The sequence below is a fragment of the Nothoprocta perdicaria genome, unplaced genomic scaffold, assembly GCF_003342845.1.
Source record: "Nothoprocta perdicaria isolate Ctin4 unplaced genomic scaffold, notPer1 scaffold_46, whole genome shotgun sequence".
Lineage (NCBI taxonomy): Eukaryota > Metazoa > Chordata > Aves > Tinamiformes > Tinamidae > Nothoprocta > Nothoprocta perdicaria.
The window spans coordinates 4,118,520-4,143,411 of record NW_020455710.1 but is presented as its reverse complement, the minus strand read 5'-3'; the positions used below and the strand labels follow the sequence as shown (position 1 = coordinate 4,143,411).

Below are 24,892 nucleotides of genomic sequence, written 5' to 3'. Positions count from 1 at the left end.
TTATATATTTTCTTTTATTTTCTCTTTTCCCTTTTATTTTCTCTCTCTTTTTTTTTTCCCCTCATGGAACACCTTGAAACATAAATCCCCCCCGAAAACACATTTTGGGCTGCAGCTTCCAGGGAGGCCAACTGCATCAGCCTCCACCAGCAGGGACCCTTCTGGGGCTGAAGGCTGCAACGTCAGACCCCTCACTTCGGGACAGAGCCTGTGACATCCCCTGTGCTGCAGTCCAGCTGCAAGCACAAGGGAGGCTGCCTGCAGAAAGCGGAACTCGGAGGCTCTRTTTTGTCCCTGTTAGCTTTATATATATCTTTTAAGCTGTATATCTTCTTTTTTTTCAAACATCCTTGGGAAGGAGCCTCTTTGCTTTGTGTTTGTACCAGTGCATTATACAGTTATGCCCAGCACAATGGCAGCCTGTGGCTTGCAGGCATGTTATATAACATGAACAATTTCCTTATCTTTTTTCCTCTTTTTAATTTGAGCGAGCAGGAGATGCTGCCAGGGCGATGGGTAGGCACCCACAAGGACAGGCAGCAATGAGGACATCACTTGAACTCTGGTGCAAGTTGCATGGGCAGCAGCACACGTCTGCTTCCATGCTTGCAAACTCAGCTTTAAAAAATTGGGGAAATAAAACACAAGACAGGCCTTCCTCTAGCAAGGCTTTACTATATGTTTTGTTACAGGAACACTAGAGGAGGTAAAAATAAAGACGAAAAGGTGGGAATAAGAGGTGTGAATAAATGGGCGTTTAAAATGAAAAAAATTTTATTGCTATATTAGTGGCAAAGACGCCTGTTTACACCCCAGCAAAATCCTGATGCCAAAGGTATAAAATCATGTAAAAAGGYTCTACTGAGAGAACACGTCTGTAATTATCAGCAGTGCTGCCAGTGCTGGGAAACGTGTATTGTGGCAGATTTTTATACCGCAACCTCACACTGTTTTGCTTCCCGACATGCCCCTAGTGACTGAGCTCATGTTAGGCTCTGGTTCGTTAGGGTTTTGCCAGTTTTAGCTGTAAGGGCCAGCACATAAAGGCGTCTGCAACCCTCAATTAGCGCTATGTTTGTATAGCTTTCTAATGTTGAAAGTGATTGTTTGGGGGGAGAGAAATACGCTGCTGTACATGATCTCCCATGCCAAACTTGCAACTAGAGCAGATCTTTATAGGCAAGCAATAAATCCCTGAAATGAAAGGTTTACGATGGAAATGCTGACAAACCCTTAGCTAGCCCATTACAAATGACAGCGTTACAATTCAGTAGCTAAAAGCTAAATTAGCAGCAGCACGGGTAGCCTTCAAGGACTGGAATTGCAAGCCAAGTGTGTCCTGCAGACCTTACYGGTACAAGGATATGCAATGGAGCTATGGGTGCTTAATTTGACTTACAATCTCTCTAATTAGTGGTTGGTARGCTAGCTTGCTTGTAAGGGCAAAATGAGTGCTGCCCCTTTGATATTCATGAAGAATTTTTTTGGATGGCCATTCGAAGAACATCCATCAAGTAAGAACAAGAAGCCAGTTGTTTTAATGCATTTTTTCCTATAGAGGGTGGAGTCCTTTCTCTTTGCTGTGCCACAAAGCATTCTGCTTGCCCCCTCGCTGGCGGCCGGACAAAGTCCTGCATTCCAGGACGTCTCCATTGCACGCAGGGGCAGCACAGCAAAACCGAGAATCATGTGTGAACTGCTGAAATCTACCAAGAAAAATCTACATTTTAATTGTTTTTTGGGGGGGTTGTTGTTGTTTTGTTTTGTTCCTTTGTGTTTTTGTGTTTGTTTGTTTGCTTTGCATCATCTCTGTTCCCTCTACCCTGTAGGCATGCAGGGCAACTTGAGTATCACTGCAGTGCTGCCTGCAGTCTTCACCAAAATTAGGGCGCTYTGGTGTGGTATGCTGCCAATGCTGAGTAAAATTTTCTCCAGGCTTAGTTTAGTCTAAGCTGGGARCCTGCAAAGACTTGTCCGTGTGTCATGTGCCGTGCAGCAATTCATCCGCGTAGGGTTTGACTCTGCACAAAGTTCATCTCGTGGACAAGTCCTGGCAGGAGAAGGTGGGACGGAGACGGTCGGATGCTGAGGTTTGGGCTGCAGAGCAGCTCAGCTGCTACCCTGGAGCTCCTGATCTGCACTGGGTGATTATAGAGAGCAGCTGCCTTTCGTGGTGCAGTAAATCCATCCCTGGCCACAACACAAATGATGATGTTGAAGGGTGACCTGGTGGAACTAGAGGTAGTCTCGATAGACAAACTCCTGAGGACTTCCATAGAAATGGCACCCATGGTGCTGTGAATAGGTTGATATGTCAGCTTTGAATGAAGTGGTACCAAAAGACTTTTATCATCTTTGGTGTGAAACAAAGCAGCATTGATGGCAAGATTGCTCTGGTGAACGTGGTGCCCAGGCTTTAGGTGAACTCTGTCTGAAGGCCTCTGCCTTTAGCTTCCCAGCGACAGATCATTTTCATCTTTAAATTCTAAGTTCTGTGGACAATATGACCTGATTTCTTACTTTCCTAGCTAGGATTCAGCCTKCTCCTCTTCAGTAACCTGCCCTTCAGGTTCAGGTCTCTCTCTTTCAAACCATCTCKTTTGGTCTAAAGCATTTCTACAGTGTGGAAAGGCCCATTTATCTTCCGAGCATTTTTAAAGTAATTTTTAAGCACAGCTTGAGTTGCTGGGTTTGTTTACAATAAAACACTCTGATTAAACTGTGTAGCAGTTAGTTCATCAGGGCAGACGTTGAGGCAGAACAGAAAAATCCTTTTTTTTCATGATTCTGTACCTAAAAACCAAAAGCGGTGGGGAGAATTAGGGTTCATTAGGCAAGCCTATATATGCATCTAATTAAATTCAGCAGGAGCATATCTTTAATCACTTTGTTGTGTCAATACGTAGCGTCATGTCTGTATACATACCTATGCAATGACTTTCCATAAAGCAACTTACCGGTTTGTCTGCATGAAGTGCAGACGTCAGAGCGTGGATATGTTAATTCTGTGTCACGGTGATAAAGCCTCAGAGGATCTGCTGCTTTTGTTTGCTCATGGTCATCATGCTCGCTCCTAGGACATGCCTTAAGCACCTGTAGTGCTCATAGTGCGGTCGCTTTTGGTTCGGATCTCCATTTGCTGGTTGGAGGGTTCAAGAGCCCATCAAAGATTTGAGCAACCACATAGTGCATCGTGCCAGGTACCTGAAAGCAAAGCAGCTTCCTTCCAATGAAGAATCTGATTTCTAAATCTGTCGGTAACTTTTTCCTGCAGTGCTTACCTATTTCTGCTTCATTGCTATGCTAAGGAAGGAATTTGCTGCACAGGAATTTGATCGATGTTGCTGCAGGATGCAACTGGAAAAATCTGATCACRTTTGCAAACAGATTCACGCTCAAATACAAACTTGTTTTAAATATGAAGGCTTCATTTTCAGTGTTCCCTTTGATGAGGGTGCTAGGAAGGCGTGCTCTGTCGTGTGGCTTTTCCGTCCAGTAAAAATACAATTAGAAGCTTCAGTTTCTGTGTTGGCTACAATGGTTGCTTGTGAATAATCAACAGGCCAAAAATTAATTCCAGCAATCTGTTCACGCACAGTGGCAAGCTTAGAGGAATGCTGTTTCTTTGAAATGTTCCCACTCTTCCCTTGCATGACTATTGTCAAGCCTCTTTATCTCTTTGTATTTCAATTTCTTCCATCTCAGTGGGAAGGAATCTGTTTTTCCTTAGCTCATATCCCATCATTAAGAATTCTCGCGTCGCCGTTTRGACAGCACAGCTCCTGGGCTCCCACATGCTGCTCACGTGTAGGGGCTGTAACTGCTAGGGCTGATACAGTGTGCAACAGAAAGGAACAAAACTGGGAACCTCTGAGGTTCTTACTGTGTAAGACCAGGTATTTGTTCTCAAAATATCAGATTTTACAGTATGTCACATGGTGTAAATGTGCTGTGACCATTGTGCCTGTAGAGAGGAGCTCTAAAGCTGCTGTGTGTTTTGGATGACCGCTGTGTGCGGGGAAAGTCGGGAGTCACCGTGCATGGGAAGCGGGATCTTCCAAAAACATTAAAAATTGCCAGTAATGAAATTGAGCCTTTCAAAGTTGCTTTGTGGGCTTCCGCGGGGCAGGGAGACGGGATGAGCTCCAAAGGCACCCCTAAAGAATCACCCCGTGCCTGTGGCTGTTTCCCTTATCTACTGTTGCAGTTTCTGTTGGGTTCTGCTGCTTCGAGCCGTCCTCTCCTTCCCTGAGAATGGAAACTATGGAGAAGGAAGGGTCTTGCGGGGCAAGTTTAAAGAGGCTTTGGCTTAGTCTGTTCCTGTGGGGGGGCACTGAGAGCATTTAGAAGCACCAAGCAAGAGAAGGACATTATGGGAGATCCTGTCCCCTGGACAGCACCCTATGACATATCCCATATTTATATATATATATAAATATTTTTATATATATAATCTATATAAATATATATTTTTTTTAATGATTGGAGTGGTGAGCTACAATAGGTGGAGCTGTACAGAGGCAAGTAGATGTGGAGGTGGGGAATGTATGTCCACCCCAACTAAATGTTTTCTGGATTATTCTCTATTTAAGCAGTCGGCTCTGGCTTTGCAGAAGGCATTGAACCCAAAGCTGGTTGCAATCGCAGTGGTGCTGGCCTGCGTCCCTAGAAGGTTGCAGCATCTCCTCTCCTGCTGCTGCTGCATCCCAGCCAACAGCAGGACACCAAGCTCTGGTACAGAAGAAAACGAGGAATAGCAAGAATAAGCCCAATAAAAGGTACACGGGACAGGCAGAGAAGGTACTGCTCTTTGCTATGGAATAAACTGCAGGAGATTCCGCTCGACAAGGGGGGACCAGCTGGAGGAAAGGATGCTCCCAAGGGAAGGGCTGGGGAAGGAGCTTGAAGAAAAACCAAAGCAAATAGTGGGTGTCCATGGTGGAGAGAATAGTGGCCTTGCTTTACAGGAGAGGAGGTGACAAACAATGAGCCATGTGAAGCACCGGGAGCTTATGGGAGGAAAGACCATCTGCTCTTTCCCAGCCTGAATGGTGCAAAACGATATCCTGCATTCTTTTGTTCTCCAGTTTAAAGGGGATTGTGGGCTGCAGCGGTTTGAAAGCCAAAGAGAGTTCCGGAGGGTCCAGCTACRTCTTACCTTTTGTTCACGCTTCCTCTGGCTCCCTCCTCTCAAGCATTTTCTCTTACAGCCCGTTAAATGGTGCATTTTTTCACTTATATCTTGAATAGCTGGATCAAATGAAAGGGAGAATATTGCAATCAGCAAAAGTTAAACTGCACTATGCCAATATATTAGAATAAGGAGTTGGTGAGAGTAGTTTAGTGGCTTTAATATATGAGGAATTAACATGGGATATAATTATCTGTGAAGTACATGCAGTTCACAAAAGTGACAGAACTCTAATCAGTAAAGGCTACTTACATAGATGGGGATGCAGGAATTATCAGATATATCTTGAATTGCAAAGGGAAACAGACCTTGAGATGCAAGAGCAAGATAGGATGTTTTTCTCTATATTTATATGAGATTAGTACACAGAGATGCACAAACCAAAGCGTCTTCATATCACTGTTTGGGCAGAACTGTTCTTATATGGCATACCTTATTTTGCATGCTTTTTTACTGTCAGAAGATAGAGCTAGATATGCTCTGATTGACATTTTTCTCTCTCGTAAAAAGCCTCAAATTTCACCAGMTACGCGGTCACATTTTTGCTGTGTTGCCATGCAGAGAGGTAAGCAAGGGAAAGTGTTTGACCAAAATACCTCCTTTATGTATCATAGGCATGTTTAGGTCAGTCTTTAGTCATGGACCTTTTGTGCTTTGCCAGAATTGCAGCGTTCACTCGTCGTCCTTGCAGCATAACCGTTTCAGCACGGKGAACATCAGCAGCCCCTGCGAGACAGCACCAGAGAGCTTCATATTCCTGGAATATTCATATTCAGCGTCACCTGGCAGTCAGAAATTTAAAGATCTTTGGGTTCCTACCTAAAGTTTCCTTTGTATTCAGATTTGCAGGGCCTTTGCCAGCCACYGATTGAGCATCTAGCAGCATGTGTTTGCTTTGTCCCAGCAAGGAGTAATCTGCAAATTCACTCTTGATCTTGTAAATTCTGTTTGGCTGAGTGTCTCTGTAGAGAAACAGTAAGAACTTCTTGCACAGATACCCTGCACCTTTCCTCWAGTTTAGTGCAAGTGCCCAACACACCATAGAAAGCCAAATGAGTGTGTTTTTGAATAATTCCTTTAAGGTTCCCTTAAGATAAAAGTGCCTTTTGGTTTAATTCAGTAAATGTCCACCGAACAGCGTCCATCTGGGTGTTGTGTCTCTTGCTGCTGGGCGGGAGACTTGCAAAGCTGTGTGGTAGCCGTTATTTAATCGCTATTAACTCCATAATAGAGGTGGCCACAACCTTTGGCCCAATGGATGTTGGTCTGTAACAAGTCACCTGCCTCCTATCCGTCCTCAGCAGCGCCTTTCAAACTGCCCCAGCTGCGTTTCTCGCACCTCGCAGGACGGCRCTGCACTTCGGACTTTGTCTCCTGCTGCTTTTTCCTGACTCCTTCGTTCCACCAGGAATGAGGGCGCCTCTATCACGCTAACAAGAAATAAACTCGCAGGACTGATGCTTAAAAGTTCCTTACCCCAGCCCTTAGTTTTTGCAACCAAATGAATTGCAGGCTCATTTTTCTTTTATTTTATTCTTTTTCTTTTGAGAAAAAAAGGTTCATGTATAAATCATTCTGGACCCCCCCAGATGTAGAGCTCTGTCTGCACGTGCTCCTCTCAAGGGGCTTTTTGTGAGCAGCCGAAGTGAGACAGACCCTGTGCAAGGTACCATAGCCCAGGCTGCACGACGGGTGTTTGCAAGAGCTGCAGCTTCAAGTGCTGCAAGAGCAGAGGACAGGGTGGCAATGAGCCCAAGATGAACCATGCAGCTGAACTGCAGCCTGCCTGCAAGCAATTTATGGCAGGGATGGTCCGTATCACCCTGCRTGTTCAACAGCCACCACCACACGAGTGCTTTTTGTTGAGGTGGTTCATGAAACCTTTATTATATTTACATAGCTCCCAGAGGAATGCAATCTAGTGTTAATTGCTGCAGCCTGTTTTCTTGGTGCATACAGTGGAGGAGTTTGTCAAAGCCTTGTGGTAGTAGTTTGTGCTGCTGCTCAGCGTGGTACGAATTTGAATGATTCCTTGTAAACATCGACCAGGAAATTCCAGGTACCGAAGGCACAGGGAAAAGGAGTTGCTCGAATATGGAGAGCTACAAAATGGCACCTAACAGCCATGGAAAGGAAGGAAAAGAAGGAATTTACCAGAAAAAAAAATCACAAACAGTGCTGAATGAGGTTTAGCAGCTCAATATGTGAGATTCTCAGAAAAGCAATGCTAAATCAGGACAGGTAGCGGCCTCTGTCTGAAGGGATATTTTTATTTGGTTGGCAGCAGGAAGCATAATTTTCTTTATATGACATATATATCTAGAGTATGCCTTAATACAAAGTCAGCCAAAGCTGTGCTTTCCTAAAACAGGAAATTATATTTCATAATCTGTACAGCAAAATTTACTGGGAAAGGAAAATAGGCAAGTGTTAAACAACCTCCGAATGGAAGATGCTGCTGAATGTGGTATGATCAGTGATGAAAAACACTTGCTTTCTGCTGCATTTAATTACCTGCAGGGACACCTTTGCTTACTGCTAGATGCCTGTGAGGCAGATTAAATCCCTGCTTTCCAAACAGGCTGCTACAGAGAGGGAATGACCCCTCTGCGCTGTAAATTTTGCATTTTTGCTGGCACCCTTTGCAAAAATGATGCAAAAGAGGCATTTTGATTCCTTTTTTCTACAAACATGAGGTATCATTCATGACCAGAATGAATATATGTCCCTATAGACATGACTATAATCACAGTATTCTATATGCATTGCATACGGATGTATTATCCTTATATCCTTATCCTCYGGTGCAACATTGGCAAGGGGCTGTGGATGCTTCATTTGGAAAACTTATGGGTTTTTGGTTTTTTGTTTTGTTTTCCAGAAGTTTCTAGCTTCCCATAAGAGTGTGTGAGATGATATGGATGCAGCATTGTTATGCCTATATGCACGTTTCCTAATGCAAGCCCATCCTTACCAGTAAGTATGCAATGTGTTTCTTCTTTAAGGTATCCTCTGTTTTTTTTACAAGCTGTCACATCTGTTTCAGAGATGGAATAATGGTTCACAAGCAAAGCTACCTGCTTTCTACGGTGGTCTTGGGATTACACTGTTTGACATTCATTTGTGACTTATTTGTATGAGGAAGGAAGGGCCTAAATAATCTGCTGTCCAGCTCCACCTGCACTAGCAGGTACATCCACATCATGGCAAAAATCCTTAATTAAACCTAAAAAATTCCAGGCACCCTTTCTTTTTACCAGTTTTGTTTCTGGCAGGATGCAACTGCGCTAGATGAGGCGAGCTGGAAAGCAGCAGCGCTTTGTGATGTGGTTTCTGCTCCAGCTTTGCACCCCAGTTGTGCATAATGCTCTACCATACCACACGCTGACTTGTAGCCCAGAAAAAGGAACAATGACAAAAGAACCCTAACAATAAAAAAAACAAAACAACAACAAAAAAAGCACGGTGYTTTGCTGTGGGTTTGTTCTCGCCGCYTGTGCTCTGCTGAAAAGCAGGGCAYGTGGGAAATGCTGCCGCCCGACAGAACTGGGGCACAACGGGTAACTCCGGGTACATCTGTAATTTGGTTCTACCTGGCATGGTCCCCAATAGCAATCCTTGGAAGAAATAAAAGGGTTTTAATGCAGTCCTGCAGCAGTGAGAAACCGGGCTGTGAGCAGAAACCAGGCAGAAAATCTGGCACCAGCTCCCCCTTTCCAGCCCTCCCAAAGTGAATTACCACGCTAGGGTGCAGAAAAATCCTTTTCTTGGTTGGGAACATCTGCACCTTCTTATAGCATGACAAAAGCCTGTCTGATTTGTGGTATAAATGCTGTTTATTTTTTATTTCTGCTTTCTGCAAAGCAAAGGTACCATTAGAGGCAGTCCAGACAGAACAATCGCCCTCTGAAGAGCGTGCCAGAGACTCGTGATACTCGAAGTAAAGCAGCCTTTGGGTTGCATTTGCACCGTCTCCCTTGAAACAGTGATGTTTCCAAGGTCAGGAGAGTGTCTGCAGCAAAGGAAAAGCACAAATGAAACCAAAACACAAGCTAGTGTTTTGCATGGAAAAATGGCTCTACATATTCATGAAAAAAGGGGCAAGGAGTAGTATTCAAGTCAGTTAATCAGATGGTAAATCCAAAGGAAAACATAAAACAGAGTTTGGTTTTGCCTGTATTTGAACTCTGAGGAATGTGTGTGGCAGGCTCTGATTCTCAGCATGTTGTGCAATGGAAATAGTGAAAGAAAACTGCTTACCTGAAGGTTCAGCATTCATGGACATTCATTTGAGCATTCCTGGGTTTCGGCAGGCTCTGATGAATGTGAAGAGCAGTTGGAACAGCTGTGTAAAAGCCACGCTGGAGCCAAGAGCGTACGGACAGGAGAAGACCTGGGATCCACACAACTGAAATCCAAAGATAAGGTTCCAGCGCTGGCCAGCTGGTTGTTATCTTCATGCAGAACTTCAGCATATTGAGCAACCATTTCCAGATACGCTGTTCACTAAATGCCTTAAGTACAGCACTGGGCAATTCACAAGTATTTAGGGTAACATTGCCATAAGATTCTCCAAAAAAAGTGAATGAYGGTTCCTCAGGGCAGAACTGCTCTTTTCCGTGTGCTGCAGTGGCTTTGGAGTCACTGGTACGGTGTGGATTATTAAATAAGCAGAGTGATGCGAATTGGAGGAAAAATCTCACTATTTTGTTATGGSCTGTCAGTCATTTGTGTGCAGAAAACAAACTTGAGACTTACTAGCACAAACACTGGCAAGATGCTGAGTTTGAAATTTCAAGATTTATTTGTTTTTTTGAACGACTTATTGCAAACTTAAACTCTGTCTGCTTGGCTATGTATGCCATGAAACACTGTMCTGTTAGCCTCAGCCATGACTAGGCTGCCTCCAAATAGTGGAGCTTCCTTCGGCATTATTTACATGAATCTCTTGTCTCTTTTAACCATCTCCTCCTCTTAGGAGAAATCAGSATTTGTGGACATGCAGGGTTGCTATAAAAATAATTAGGTTTTTATGTTGGAAGTTTGAAGACAGATGAGGGAAAGAGAAAAGATTGGGGCTGCCTTATAAATGAAGAAAAATAAAAAACCTTGCCACTTGGCACAAAAATTACCAAACCCCATTGCAAGGAACCCTCTGAGACCCTTAAGCTCAAGAGCTCCAGCCCTTCTGAGATGGGAAGCACCTTGTGCAGGCTGCCTTCCTTTGTCAAATTCTTGTTATTTAGCTTAAACACCAACTGTTTAGCCTATGGAACGTTTATACTGCTCTCTCTCAGCTGCAGGGAGAAGAAGCATCCAAAATTTTAAAATAAATGCCCCAAGTGTTGCAGTCTGCTTGCTAGCTCTTTTGCCAGGATTCGTCCTGCCCTGTGTTTGCTGTGGACTGCACCCTTGACTGATGCTGATGAAAGGGTCCTTGATGAGGAAGGGAAAGCTTTGCCATTTAGAGGCAAGTAGAAAGCGTAGGTCTGTAGTCTGGTTTCTGYACATAAGATAGGATGGTTTGTAGAACCAGGAACTGCAGCAATGCCATTGTATCTACTCAACATTCATTATAAAAAAATAGGAATTATTTGSAGCATTTGTATCTAATACTCCCTGCTGGGTGGAAATCAGAAGAAAAAAAGAGAAGTTTCAAGTCAAAGCTGCCCTTGTCAATGGCTATTTTTTTTCCAAAAGGGGCAATAGCAAGAAGAGAAGATGCAGCTTGATCATTTCGTGAAGGTGATGCCTGAACCCAACCCCGATGAGGTGCCTGGTGAAAACAGCTACTGGTTGTGCTGCTCTGTGCAGAAATAAGCAGGTTTGAGGGTGGGAGAAGCTGCCAGGGTGCTCTCGGAGGACACCTGCTGGGAACAGCCTCATCCACAGAGCACAGGAGGGGACTGGAAGTTGTTGTGTCCAGTGCATGCAGTGGATGAGACTCTGCAAAGCTGCATGTGAGACAGCAGGAACTGTGAAAATTCCTCATCCTTATTGCTTGGGGAAGTGTGCACATAAAGGYTCCTGCGTGGCCATGGTATCTAGAAATGCAAACTGAGCTTTCTGTTTAATAAGATGTCTTGGGACCCTTTTCTTCTTCCAGGTGGGGAAGCAGGCACTTGCTTGGCAGTTTTCCAAGTAAAGGTATTGAATCCAAATGGCTGTTGCACAGCTGGGTTTCAGCGCATCTCTATGTGATGCTCGTAGGGCGCTCGTCAGGTGCACGAAACCAACCCGAAGGGGCATCCCGGCTCAAAACCTCCTCCACCGGAATACGGTGTTCTCTGGAGGAAACTGTTGCCAAGCAATTATTTTGTGGAGCACAAGGAGCTGCACAGTCTCTTCCTGAGCTCTCACACACGCATACGCAGCATCTCTTCTGCAGCAAAACCCCAGGGTTTAATTTCCAGCTTGTGCTTTCTGTTACGAACTCGAAGGCAGTGTTTAAAATCGAGCATCGTGCAAATTGGTCTCTCGGCACCGTGAGCGCGATCGATAAGAGCTCTGTATCTCTGATCGCAGAACATCCTTGTCGCCCACGACRGGCTGGTCGCCCACCAGGACCACGGGCCGTCCAGATGGGCGCTCCGAGGGAGCCGTGACTCAGCAGGCAGCATCGTTGCTGTATTCCCACTGCCAGCACCTCCTGTTTCGGCAGGCAATGCCAGGAGCCAACAGGGAACTGGGAACTGGAATTCAGCAGGGCTTCCCCAGGTGAGATTTTCAATGCTTTGGACCATGTTTTGGGTAATGAGGGCAGCTTTCAGCTCCGCATCCTTGCCTTTATTGCAGCGGGTCCTCCTTAAAAACGCCCGGGAAAGGGGCCCTGCTCTCCGCAGAGGAGGAGGAGGAAGGGGATGGAGATGAAGGCGGTGGTCGTGCTGCTGCAGGGGGGCAGCTCCGCGAAGGGGGGGCTAGCGGGGAGGATGGAGAAGCAGCCGAGGGCAGCTCCGCTCCGCCCCGGGGGCGGCGGCAGCAGCGCGGCCGCCCCTCGCCCTGCGCCGGCCCGGGAGCGCCGCGTCCCGCCGGGCCGAACCGAACCGAACCGAGCCGTGAGTGCCCCGCGACGGAGCCGGGGCCACCCGCGAGGCACCGCGCGTGGGGCCAGGGGGATGAAACGTGCTGGGGAGGGGGGAAATCAGCAGCAAAGAGCGCGGGAGGAGGAGGAGGAGTTGGGCTGCGCCGCGCGTCATTGCGAGCGAGYGAGCGGCGCCTTGGGTTTGCTCCATTTTCTCGGCTTCGGGTGGGTTTTGTTGTTTGTTTATTTTTTTCCTGCGGGGAATCGTGCAGGAGGCGCCCGGCTGCGGAGAACGAGCAGGGTCCCAATCCGGGCGAGCGCGTAATTAGCTCGTAATTAGCTCGTAATGAGCGACCTTGCCCGGAGTCCGCCGGGAGCCGCCGCCTCGCGCTGGGACAGCAGGGTAAGGGAATGTATAAGGGAGTGTAGGCGAGGAAGGCAGTATAGAGGTTAATATGGCTTCAGTAACGCAAGATCAAGCAAAGGCACATCGGAGTATTTCCTATATTTAGTTTCTTACCTGCTTGTAGTAAGATCGATAATCTGCATTGTTTTTATCATTTTGCAGTGTTGTCCCTCGGTATATTTCCTTTTTGTTGTTTGCTTCCTCCTTCCCGCCCCCAGCCACGTTTCAGTTGACCGAGGCTCGCACTTTCCTTAGCTTGAAAAACAAGGGAATGTGATTTGAGGCACACAAATCACATTAATTTAACCCCTGCAGTCCGCTGTCAGCTTGGCATGTGGGGAAAACAGGGAGATCTTCTTCAGCATCACGTTCTCATTATTTTTTCTCCTGTAAGGATCAYCAGTGTCTCAAATGTAGAATTAAATGCTCAAAACGGGCAATTTTCCTGGGATTGCTTTGATTTGAGACACCCACAGGGAGTTGTGCTTCAGCCACGTCTCCTATCAGCGCACGCCCACAGGCAAGTGGCTAAATCATTGAGGACGTTGGCAGGTTAAGAGTCTTTTCATTTCTTCTAATATACTTATTCAAGTAGCGTCCTGGCAGCTCTTTCTGTTCAGCAAATGCGTTCGTTTTCCTCATCCAAAGTTTCTGAAAGCRTTTTTTTTTCCTTTTTGCCAAGAAATGGTTTGTCGGTGTTCAATAGTTCTTAATGTTCTTAATTGCTTGTAATGTTGCAGAAACTTTGCTGTTGCTTCCCAGATGCAATACTGAGAAATGAATTAATCTCACAGTGACTCCCCCTTCAACCAAAATGATGGGAATTAAAGTATAGAAGCTCTCCGAAGGATAAGTGGGAAAGATAATGTATTTTGTTTTGTTCTGTKCCTGCGTAGGAAGAAAGGAGCAGCCGTTGACCCATATGCGATTAAATCAGCTTTGCCACTTTCCTGGATTTCATTAAACTGAAGTGTGACTGAGGAAGACTATGCTGCTTTAATCCAGTCATGCTGCATTCGGCAAGGAAGTCGGTGGAGCCTCTTTTCTTGTGAATCCTCTTGAAATCTGCTCCAGGGATGCAGGCAGTGGAAATGCAGGCGCTTAGAGCTTGTGAACGGAGAGAAGAAACACGTTGGTTTTTATAATTTGTAAGCAGTGGTTGCTTTTCTTGGTCGTTTTTAAATCTCTCATGTCACTTTGAAGTGTTTCTCACCTGAAACACATCCCACCATTTCTAGCACTATTGCATCTTTTTTAATTATAATTATTATTTTTTTTCATGTATTAATTAGTGGCATTATGGTAACATTTAAGCGTTGTTTTTTTTAAGGAGAGAAGAAAAAGCAAGATGTTTAATTTTTAAAGTAGGATTCCTTTTCATGCTATTAAAGGCATTCTAGGAGTTAGCTGCATGCTGTGGTGGGAACCTGTTCCCAAGGCTTCACTTTGGGTGCCAACGTGTGTCCTGCAGGTCYTCGTGCTGCGTGTGCCCTCGGAGCTGCCGTGCAGGGACTGCTGACCAACAGGCTCCGAGCATCTGCCAACCTGCCCGCGCGGAGCCAGGTCCAGCATCAGAGCTAGCGAGAGAGGTTTGTGGTGGTTTCCTTGCTTGCAGACGTCCTTCCRCTTCTCCCTTTCCTCCTACGCTTAAAGAAATACGTGCTTGGATAGAGGCGCCTCTCTCTAGGCAGTTTGACAGGCTGAAGTTTTTCGTTGCGTGAGCTAATCTCGCAGCAGCAGTGCTGGCATCGGAGCAGCCTCACGTGCTGCTTCAGTTAGATGATGTTTGCATTCCCCAAATAGCTTTCCGTATTATAATATAGCAAGGAAGGAGCCTTGAGCTGCGTGTTATCTCTAAGATAGCAGGGCAGCTGGGTCCTGCTAYGGAGCTGCTTTGAATGAGCAGCCACCAAAAGCATTTGTCGACCCTTTGAATAAGGGTCGCTAAGCAGAAAGCCTGGAATATAGATAAATTCTTAAAAACTGCACTTGTTTTGTCTCAAATGCTGAGAAATGGTTGAACTGTTCCCCAGCACCATGCAGCAACTGCTGCAGGCCAGACTGGTTCTGGGTGGGACCAGTCCCAGAAGGGAATATCTGGGCACAGGGTTTCAGTTTCCATCCGTTTGAATGGTTTCTTTCCATGCCATCCCAGCCACGTTGCCAAGAGAGGGAAATGCAGCAGACCTGCCCTGAGTTTGCAAGACCTGCAGTATAACTAGTTGGGCACTAAGCTGGACTAGTAAAATAGGATCTAGAAATAATAGTGGTAGTGGTTTAGAGTTGCTTGTATCCACCAAGTAATCTAAAGACCTGCAGTTGTTCTCATGTGATCTTTCTGGGGAAGTTGGGTCTTATATTTCAGCTTTATAGGTGAGGAAATGGMGATAGAGATTAAATAGTGACTCTGACAGCAAACTGGTGGCAGAAGTGGGAATAAAAGGCAGATTATTCCCCAATCTACCATTCGTTCTGCTCACAAGGTACATCTTGTTTAGTAGYGCCTGTTGAAAGAGTATTTTCCAATCTCTTTTTGTGCCAAACATGCATGTTCAGCAACACTGTACTGTTCATTCTGCTGGCCTAATGAAAAGGTAAATTAGGAAAATAAGCAGTATTGCATCTGCTKCAGTAAAAAGGATTACTCACAGTAAATTGAACAGTTTGCCTGGGGTGATATATYTCTTTTTGAAAGTATTGGTCTGGCTTGCTACCCTGAGCTTGTCTGTTGGGTATTGGAATTATTCACTGAGATGAAAATGTTTGTTTATGCTATCTGGATAATAAAAAGAAAATAAGCCGAGATTTGCTTGAGTTTTGTTACTTTGCATAGAACTAATCCTGTCTTTGAGTGGAAGATTACTTGGATGATATTCTGAAATCTCTCCCAGAATTGTTTGCACAACTCTAATGGTAAATAACTTYTGGCTGTAACAGGGGTCTAGCATGTATATTGGAGAGCCCTTTTTAGAGGTAATGAATGCTGCAACTGCCTGGCTTAGGTATTATTAGATTATTTTATCTTTTTTTTGCTTTTTCTTCTTTTAAACAAACTAGTTTTGAAAATGGCACCAAATCCTCGGAGAGAGGCAAGCGTATGGCGACAAACCAGAGCCCTTTTATTCAAGAACTGCCTTGTTAAGTGCAGGACTAAGAAAAGCAGTGTTCAGGTAAGTGGAGTGCTTGTTTGCTGTCATCTTGGTGCCTGCAGTTATTCGCAGTTTAAGTGGCTCTTGAATTGGAGGCAGCRTTCAGCTTCATTGCAGTATTTCTGAAGCTTCTGGGTCTTATTTCGAGGTTGAAATAGGTTTTCAGAATCTATTGCAATCCTCGGCCTGGAAATATGTATCCTAAGAATGATAACCTGACATTATCTAGAAGATAGCCCTGAATAATTGTGCAATCTTAGTGCACTTTCAAAAAGTGTGCATGCTTTCTAGGGACCGTAGCTGACTGGTATAGCAGGATGAGGCCTCTTGAAAAGATTTCTGTCTCTTCTAAAGGTTTAGCCAAATGTRTGATATTTAAAGGGAAATTCTGAGATGAACTTGTTTAGTGGCCATGGTCTTTGCCGTGCTTTTTTTCTAAATAGCGTAAGTTTATTGTTACTTAGAGTGGGTAGAATTATTCCTTTTTACCTTAAAACAACTTCTCAAGTTACCAATGCAAGCCATTAAAATCCTGCTACAGTGTCACACAAAGTTTTCACATCAAAGGCATTAAATCTGTTATTGCATTGAAATCATTAAGGAATCTTCATAGCCAAGTTAGTAAACGCAGTCCCTTCTTTCAACTTCGTATGACTCAGGATTTTTTTTTTTTTTTCCTACTACTGCTCTTTGAAATTCTCAATTTTTATATATTTCTTTGTACAGGAAGTCCTTTTCCCGCTCTTTTTCTTATTTTGGCTAATACTCATGAGCATGATGCATCCCCATAAGAAATAYGGCGAGGTCCCAAACACCGATCTTGGGACTCTGGACACCTCCTTGCTGGTGAATTTAATTGTTGGATACACGCCGCCAACCACCATGACCAGAGAAATCATGAAGAAAGTGGCTTTCGATAACTTTGAAGATGGTATTAATTAATTTTAATTAATTTTAAGCATTTTGTTTTTCTAAGTCTATCTCACACTRTAGCTTTGGTTCAAAGAGGATGGATCAGACATGTCTCTCCTGGAAGGCCTTGCTTTCCCATCACGGATATAGAACAGACCCTGAAGGCATTTGGAGCCGGTTGGAAATATTCCTGCATTGCAGTTGGAAGTATTCCTGCATTGCATCCTCAAAACAGGTCACATTCTCCGTGTGTGTATTCCTGCTACGTCGAGCAATTCAATCCTGTTACGTAGCTAAGAGAAAGGTTTTTAGAGCAAATGCAAAGTCCTCAAAGCCCCCAAACTCTTGGACTAATTAGTACTTAGACTGCAACATCCTGGGGTACGTTCAAGAGACGATACTGATCTGCATATGTTTCAGGTTGAGTTTGCAATCCTCTGGTTAGTATCAAAACAGCAGTTTTCTTTTTAATGRTGGTTCATTAGCACTGTGGCACCTCCATGATTTTAAGAGCCATTTTTTAAAGCACTGKTTTTTTTTTACTTCTGACATAGCTCGTGGTAACTGAGCTCCCCCAACCACTCTGATGTATTTTTAGTTTGGTATCTTTGATTCTCTGCCTTGTGGTATTCATGCTTCAAAGGTATCATTAATCTACAGCACAACCTGCTGTCTGCGTTTTCATTATGGAGATCCTCTTCTGTTTTTAGTAAATCATTCCACTTTCTGCCTTCAAAGCCTGTTCTCTCTTAAAACCTCTGTGGTGCTTTCTGTGGACTGAGAGCTGAAGTCCTTTAATTTCATATATTTAATTGTACATGCCAGTTGATCTGCTCTGGTTGAAAAGTACTGATACTTGAACATAAATTAAGAATTAGGACACAGAAGCTGTTAAAACAGAAGAAATGAGAGGGGAARAAAGGACTGAGGGAAAGGTGCTGGGCTAAATTTCTCTTTGAATTACTCACCCAGCTATTAGCATGGCACTCCTGCAGGCTTATGTTCATGGGAATACTTTAAGAGGACAAAACCATAAGCCTATATATAGCCGAATCCAAGCAAAACATCAATGACTGGCATGACTTTGCTTTAAAATAWACTGCTGCAGAGTTTTTTCTTGCTGCTGCGCTGATATCTGAATCCATGTGATCATTTGTTTTCTTGCAGGCATAATCACAGAGGAATATTTAAGTGAAGAAGAGCTGCAAGAGGCCAGTGCCTTCAAACCCTCAAACTTTGTGGGTGTAGTATTCAACGATGCTATGTCCTACCAGCTTAGATTTCCTGATTCTGTCACCATGTCTTCTCTTTACATGGAGTCAAGAGGTACACACACACACGCTTATTTTTGTTTGTTACAGAAATAAACTGGAATTTTGTTTGTTACAGGAATAAAGTCAGATCCTCAGTTTTCCTTTTTTATTTTTTTTATTTTTTTTCCTCCTGATACTGCMTGTTGATATTGCATCAAGCCATGACAACTTTATGTTTGGGATAGGACAACTGCAACTCCAGATTTTGTCTTTTTTTAAATACATTTCAAAATGCCTTTGTTATTCCGTAGCCAGTTGCTCCAGCTTGGTGAAAGGATGTGAATCCGTAACATACTGGCACTCGGGATTTACAGCTCTCCAAGCCTGCATCGATGCAGCGATTATACAGGTAAGGGCAAATGAACAGTGCAATAAGACCAGAGAAGTTCAAACCCTTGAATTGCATTCAGTCTCATTTTTTTTCTGAAGTTATCTGTTATCAGAATAAAATACCTTACTGAGCATTAGCTTATTATTAGCTATCCRAGGAGGCAGGACACTGATGCAAAATGAGAAACCAGGCAGGAGTAACTCTTCCTTCTTTTCCTTTTAGCTGAAGACTAATCGGTCAGTTTGGGAACAACTTGAATTAACAAGAGCTGTYGTTATGGGAGAGGCTGAAGTGATGGAAATAGACAGTTTTCCTCGTGCAATCATTTTAATTTACCTCGTGATTGCTTTCTCACCGTTTGGTTATTATTTGGCAAGTCATATTGTGGCGGAAAAGGAGAGGAAGTTGAAGGAATTCATGAAAATATTGGGACTTCATGACACTGCCTTTTGGTATGTGAGTATTTGGTATAACCTAATCATTCTAGAGAAAATGTAAAAAAGGAAAGAAAAAAAGCCCTCAAGCTTTGATAGACAACTGAAAATAACCTAACCAACTTGCTTGTGAGGCAAACATCACCTGTAAGGATTCTTTTGCTGAGATCAGGCTTGCTCACTGACTTCCAACTCTGCTTTTGTGCAGAAGAGTATTTTATTACCCTGCCCAGCCACTGGACCGACTAATGTATTAAATTTTAAATAGAATTTCTTTAATTATTGAAACATACTACTCAGCTTCCCTCTTCTGGTTAAACTAGGGAATGAATTATACACATTCCGAAAAATACCATGAATCATCCAGTGGTTTCTTGTTGAGGCAGTCGATATCGATGGGCATAGTCTAATGCTGCAAACAATTATATTAATATTTGCCAGAGCTCTGSTCTTTGGGCGGCTGTTGTTTTGTTTGTTGCAAGCCTGTTGCTTGGTGCAGCTGTCAGGAATAATAAGGAATTGCATTTTTAGCTACTTTGGGGAGTAATTCAGACTGTGAGTTCATTCGCTTGTTCTGTTTGTTTGTTTTTGCCTTTTTTTCTGTGTCTGTGTGTTCCTCCTTTTCCTTGTAGGCTTTCTTGGGTGCTGCTGTACACGAGTTTGATTTTTGTCATGTCCATTCTTATGGCAGTCATCGCAACAGCCTCTTCGCTCTTTCCCCAGAGCAGTGCCTTTGTGATATTCCTTCTTTTTTTCCTATATGGAATCTCTTCAGTAAGTATTCCCTATCCTGTTGAGTTTGGCCATCCGGTCCAAGAGTAGCTCATTCATYGGGTGCTGTCTTTTCTAGACAATGTGGATGTAGTTTTGTTAGAACCAGATATTTTACGTGTCCTATCCCATTTCTGCAGTCCCTGGTATAGGGACTTGTGCAGGTCTTGATTGTGGCTATGAGAAATTGCTTTCCTTAGCAAACCAATTATGGTCATCATCTGTCTTTGAAGAGAAAATGAAGTATATACTACTTCAAGGTCCCAAACCATCCCCACTTATACACATTTACTATGACTRTACAGTATAATGCCAAAGCCCTAATTAAAGAATCAATTTAGTGTAGAGCAAGTTACTTGTCCAAGTTCATAATCAAACAGTTTTAAAATATTTRTTTACCATGTATCTCTCAACACAAATTTACCTATGTATGCCTCCTGCAAAGAATGGATCCATGTTTTTCTATCCAAGTTCTCTTCTATGGTCCGTTGCCTGGATCTTTGGGAAATCTATTTCTCCTGATAGTCTGTTTTAAAAGGACATGTGGGTCTTGGGTTATTGCTAACTTGTAAATAACCAGGAATGCAATTTGGTTACCAGAGATGAAAATGAAGTTACAATCTTTCTTTTATATTTTTTATGCCTTGTTATATTTTTTAATATATATATCTTTATCTGTTTGTAGGTTTTCTTTGCACTTATGCTGACCCCTCTATTTAAAAAGTCAAAGAATGTGGGTATAGTTGAATTTTTGGCAACGCTGGCTTTTGGGTTTGTGGGTCTTAATATTGTCCTGCTGGAAGATTTCCCCAAGTCTTTTGTGTGGATTGTGAGCCCCCTGTGTCAGTGCACCTTCTTGATCGGCATCGCAGAGGTAAATAACCTTGCACTGCTCGAGCCCAGCCTTGTAGCAGTCATTTGTCTGGCATCACCTTCAAAACAGGAGAGATACTGATATTTTTAGTGTATTTTTTTTTTCTGTTTAATGTTGACGGTGGGGGAAATTGCCTATTTAATAAGTCTGTATGGCAATTTTATTATCAAGTAAAATGCATCAGGCAACTATTACTCGTTGTTTTCGTTGTGACCTCAGTTGCCCTTTGATCTTCTTCCTGAGTTTTGCACCATGCTGTCATTTCACTCCGACTCATAATACTGCTGGTCTGTAACATTTCAGTGTGTCCATGTTTGTTGGCAGGTCATGCATCTAGAAGATTATGAAGATGGTGCAACATTTGCAAATCTAAATCATGGCCCTTACCCACTCTTTATCTCTCTTATTTTATTGGTGCTGGATAGCATATTTTATCTGCTTGTAGCTGTCTACCTTGATCAGGTTATTCCAGGTATGTTCATGCAAGAAACTGAACTGTGCTAACATCACAATTTCCTGAAATTCTGAACCCCAGTTTTGAAATCAGTGGCATAGGTGGCATTTTTGAGCAACTAGGTCCTTCCTCAGTGGCTCTGACATCCTGTGGTATTGCTGTCCTTGATGGAGAAAGGATATGGTGCCTGCTGTTTACAAATATATTTTTAATTATGGCTTAGACCAGTTTTTCCTGAATAATTTTAATTATAATAAAACTGTGAGATGGGAGGATGATATTAGCATAGTTAGAATTGATAGCTTTAAGATATATCACTTTTTTTTGGATCACACAACTTTTWAAAAGGAAAAGCTTCTTGCTGGATTACTGTRTGTCTCAGCCTTTGCAATATGTTTTTACAGGGTTGAAAATTAAAGACTACTTTTCCTGTTCCAGATCTTTCTTTGTGACAGCAGTAGTTTTAACAGAGAATATAGAAAAATGTTGTTAATCTTGATACTAATCCCGCGTCAGGCTCTTCAGCTTCCTTTGCTTGCGATCTCAATTTCTTTACATTGTGTGTATTTAAGTTATCGTTCCTTCAGTGCTAGGATTTTGTCCTGAGTAGAAGGAGATTTCTGCATGTRTTTAAATACTTAAACCAGAATCTGAAAGGAACACTGATAGGAATGATGGTTTTAATGCAGATAATGTAAACTTGGCTGCCTGAACCTCTCCAGCATCAGGCTTGGCTCCTAAACTTGCAACACGATTGCTCGTAGGTTAAGTAGCCCAAACTGCAATGCTGAGGTGTATCTACAGTTACTGTTAAGAAGTTTTCTTTTTTGCCTGTTGTTATTCAGGGGAGTTTGGACTACGCCGAACATCACTTTTCTTCATGAAGCCCTCGTTTTGGTTGAAGCGCGGGAAAAATTACAAGGAATTGTATGAGGGCAGCGTCAATGGCAGCCTGAGTTTCAGTGAGATGGTTGAGCCCGTGCCTTCCGAATTTCAGGGAAAAGAAGCCATCAGGTATGACTCATCCCATTGCCCAGGTTCAGCTGAGCAGATCACCTCAATTCCTGGTGTTTCGAGTGTGAGTCGAAAATTGCTCTTGTGTTTCTAGCGTGTTGATTCAAATAGCATATGGTATGCATTGCAGATAGTTCTCCACACACAGCACAGCTATTTTCCATTTTCAATGAAGCCCCATCGTCAACTGCGTGGATGTCCTCCAAGGATAAATCACTTTGCTTAAGGAGAGGATTTGTTTGTGTATTGTATTCCTTCGATTGGAGTCCTCTCAAAACCAGTCAGTTTTCCATTCCTTTGATTTCACTGAGGCCACGAGAGGCGTAAGTGTTTGCAGATGTTGAAACGCCTACTCTTCTGGGAGGGTTATTTTCCATTAGCACACATGTGAGTCTTGCTGGAGAGAGAGTTAAATTCTAGGTTTATGCGAGGGCTAAGTTCTTCATAAATGGGAGAACTTCTTGGTTGTTTTACACCAGATGTCAGATGTAAAAGGGCGAAACAAAACCTGAAAAGGTGCTCTGCTTGCTTTCAGCTTTCAAGCTTTGTTTCATGTTACCTGTTATCTTTCGTCTGGCCTTTTGTCTGAACTGTCATCTATTTCCAGTGCTTCTCACAGATTATTTTCAGAATGATTCCCTTAGTCCTTGTTTTCATTATTTTCCAATAGAATAGCACGAGAGAAATTCTTCATCTTCATCCCTCTTTCTTGGCTTGGTTAGGCTCAAGTAAATACTTGAGCTTAGTGAGCAGAATTACTCTGTGTTGCGTGTTGCCCATGTGTCTTGGTATGTCCAGCACATGATAGAAGATCTGCTTTTCCTCCTGATGCTCTCGTGTTCATGCAAGAGCACTGTAGCCTTTGCTCATCTGCCCTGGACTCTTTCCATAGCATCTCTACTAGCTCTCTGTTGTTTTCCTCCCTCTTTTGCCATCTTTGTACRTTGCGATTTTGTTGTCTTTCATTTCCCATCCTCATCCTTTACACTTGTAATTCACTCCCTGACCTCTCCAACAAGCCTGCCAGGCTTTCAGATGCAGCTCCAAGACCATCTTTCACATCATTCCTTTACATAACCTGCTCAATTTGTTTTTGTTGTCTTTTTTTCCCACTTTGAAAAACATTGGGACTAGAAGGAAGGTTTTTACCTTCTTTGGAGGGAAAGATACCTGTGTTTCTTTGCCTTTTTTTTTGTCAAGAACTGTCAACAGGTACTTCTTGGAGTCTTTGCTACCAACACGYCTTTTGCATATCCTGCCTGCTAAATCTTCCATCAGTCTGTGAAATCACTGAGGGATGGTTGTGCCCTCTTCTCTAGTATAGGAATTCTTTAGTGCCTTATTCTACTCTGTGAAAGAAATGCAGATTTGAAATTACTCAGTCATCATAGATAATAAGCTAGTAAGGTGTTGAGAAAAAGCTTTTTGAGACCAGTGTGGAGATGCAGTGAGTCCTACAAGATCCTCTGTCTCTTGATTGGCCTCCGTGGCTCTTTAATGTATTTTGTGCAATTTTAGCAGGGTGGGTTTTTTGGTTTTCTTTGGAGATTTTTATTATTTCTTTTTGGTGATTGTTGCAGAATGTTGATRGATCAAAATTACGTATGAAGATCTTAAAGTAGTTTATAAAATGACGTGTCTTCTTTCAGAATCAGCTGTGTTCAGAAAACATTCAGGAAAAAGGGGGAAACTGTGGAGGCTCTCCGAAGTAAGAACATTTTAGCTTTTAAGCTGCTTATGAGATTCAGAGGAGCACTAGCTGATTTTTTTTTTTTTTTTTGTGGTCTTTTATGTTTTGATTTGGCTTTTTTGGGTTCTTTTGGCGGTGGGCGGGGGGCACTTGGCGCATGAACACCGAATATGCTTTTGTGTGCCTTCTCTCACTGCTTGGGCATTAATCCTCTGAAACAGTATCTGAAAAAGAGGAGCTCTTCTGCCGCTAAGAGAAAATCTAATGACATCTTGGTCTTTATTTCGCCTCCATTCGTGTCGTTAAGCAATGTGATCTTCCCAGTCCCATTGCCCTGTTCCTTTTCATGTCATTTCCCATGTGGCATGAAACCATATACTGCTTTTAAAGCGAGGTCTCGCCRTAGTCGGTGCGAGCAGTGGCTGTTCCCAGCTTTGTTGGCTGCTCTTGCAGTGCTATCCTTGCTGTACCCAAGAGCGGAGGTAAGGTGTTCCTTTGAGCAGTGTCTAAATGCATACCCAATATGTCCATATTTGAATTTACTTGTGTGATGCAAGGCTGCTGGGGGTAACACAAATACATCACTAATGTCTCCTCTTTCCCTGGCTTTTGCCTTGCTGGGCTAGATTTATCCTTTGACATCTATGAAGGACAGATCACGGCTCTGCTTGGCCACAGCGGGACAGGAAAGACAACACTSATGAACATCATCTGTGGGCTTTGTCCACCAACGGATGGTGAGTTTCCCGATTTTAGAGAATTTTGGCTTTTTAATCATTAACATTAACCTTTGATGTTAACCTTTGAGGTCATTCCAGGTGATGCTAACTTTTTCTTTGGCCTCTGTCTCAAAGTGATCATTTTAGACAAATGCTAAATCATTTTTAACTCACCGTACTAGCCTACTTTCTGTCTCAGTGTAAAAACCTTCATTTGGTTACTTTTGGCTTTTTTAGGGTTTGTCTCTGTCTACGGACACAAAGTCTCTGAGATAGATGAGATGCTTGAAGTACGACGAATAGCAGGGGTGTGCCCTCAGCTAGACATAAACTTTGATATATTAACTGTAGAGGAGAATCTCTCCATATTTGCTGCAATCAAAGGAATACCTCAGAATGACTTGATACAAGAGGTAGGTCAGCTAGATCTCAGTATCATCAYTGTGTGTTTATTTTTAATCTAGCTGGATTAACAGCCCTGTGCTGCAAAGACACTTCCTTTAAGATAAGTGTTCCAAAGGATGTTAGTTTACAACAAAACTGAGGAGGCAGAATATTGATATTTTTACAAATATAAATAGCTAATTTTTCTTAGGAGATTAAAATGCTGATG

At 43.2% G+C, this 24,892-nt stretch overlaps 1 protein-coding gene and 1 long non-coding RNA gene across 2 annotated transcripts in view; both read left to right on the top strand.

The window, feature by feature from the left end:
* Positions 1-12,189: 12,189 nt before the first annotated feature.
* LOC112953697 lies at positions 12,190-13,064 on the top strand. Its single transcript, XR_003250601.1, has 2 exons — positions 12,190-12,246; positions 13,013-13,064. It is a non-coding gene; the product is annotated as an uncharacterized LOC112953697 (long non-coding RNA).
* Positions 13,065-14,095: 1,031 nt separating this feature from the next.
* Positions 14,096-24,892, top strand: part of ABCA5 (ATP binding cassette subfamily A member 5) — a 28,666-nt gene continuing 17,869 nt past the window's right edge. Inside the window, exons 1-13 of the mRNA XM_026046743.1 lie at positions 14,096-14,207; positions 15,676-15,788; positions 16,494-16,698; positions 17,847-18,005; positions 18,244-18,341; positions 18,546-18,775; positions 19,390-19,531; positions 20,214-20,402; positions 20,727-20,874; positions 21,702-21,870; positions 23,520-23,578; positions 24,187-24,297; positions 24,517-24,692. Of these exons, the coding sequence (XP_025902528.1) occupies positions 15,684-15,788; positions 16,494-16,698; positions 17,847-18,005; positions 18,244-18,341; positions 18,546-18,775; positions 19,390-19,531; positions 20,214-20,402; positions 20,727-20,874; positions 21,702-21,870; positions 23,520-23,578; positions 24,187-24,297; positions 24,517-24,692 (1,791 nt within the window). The 5' untranslated portion in view covers positions 14,096-14,207; positions 15,676-15,683. The remainder of the gene's footprint in view (positions 14,208-15,675; positions 15,789-16,493; positions 16,699-17,846; positions 18,006-18,243; positions 18,342-18,545; positions 18,776-19,389; positions 19,532-20,213; positions 20,403-20,726; positions 20,875-21,701; positions 21,871-23,519; positions 23,579-24,186; positions 24,298-24,516; positions 24,693-24,892) is intronic.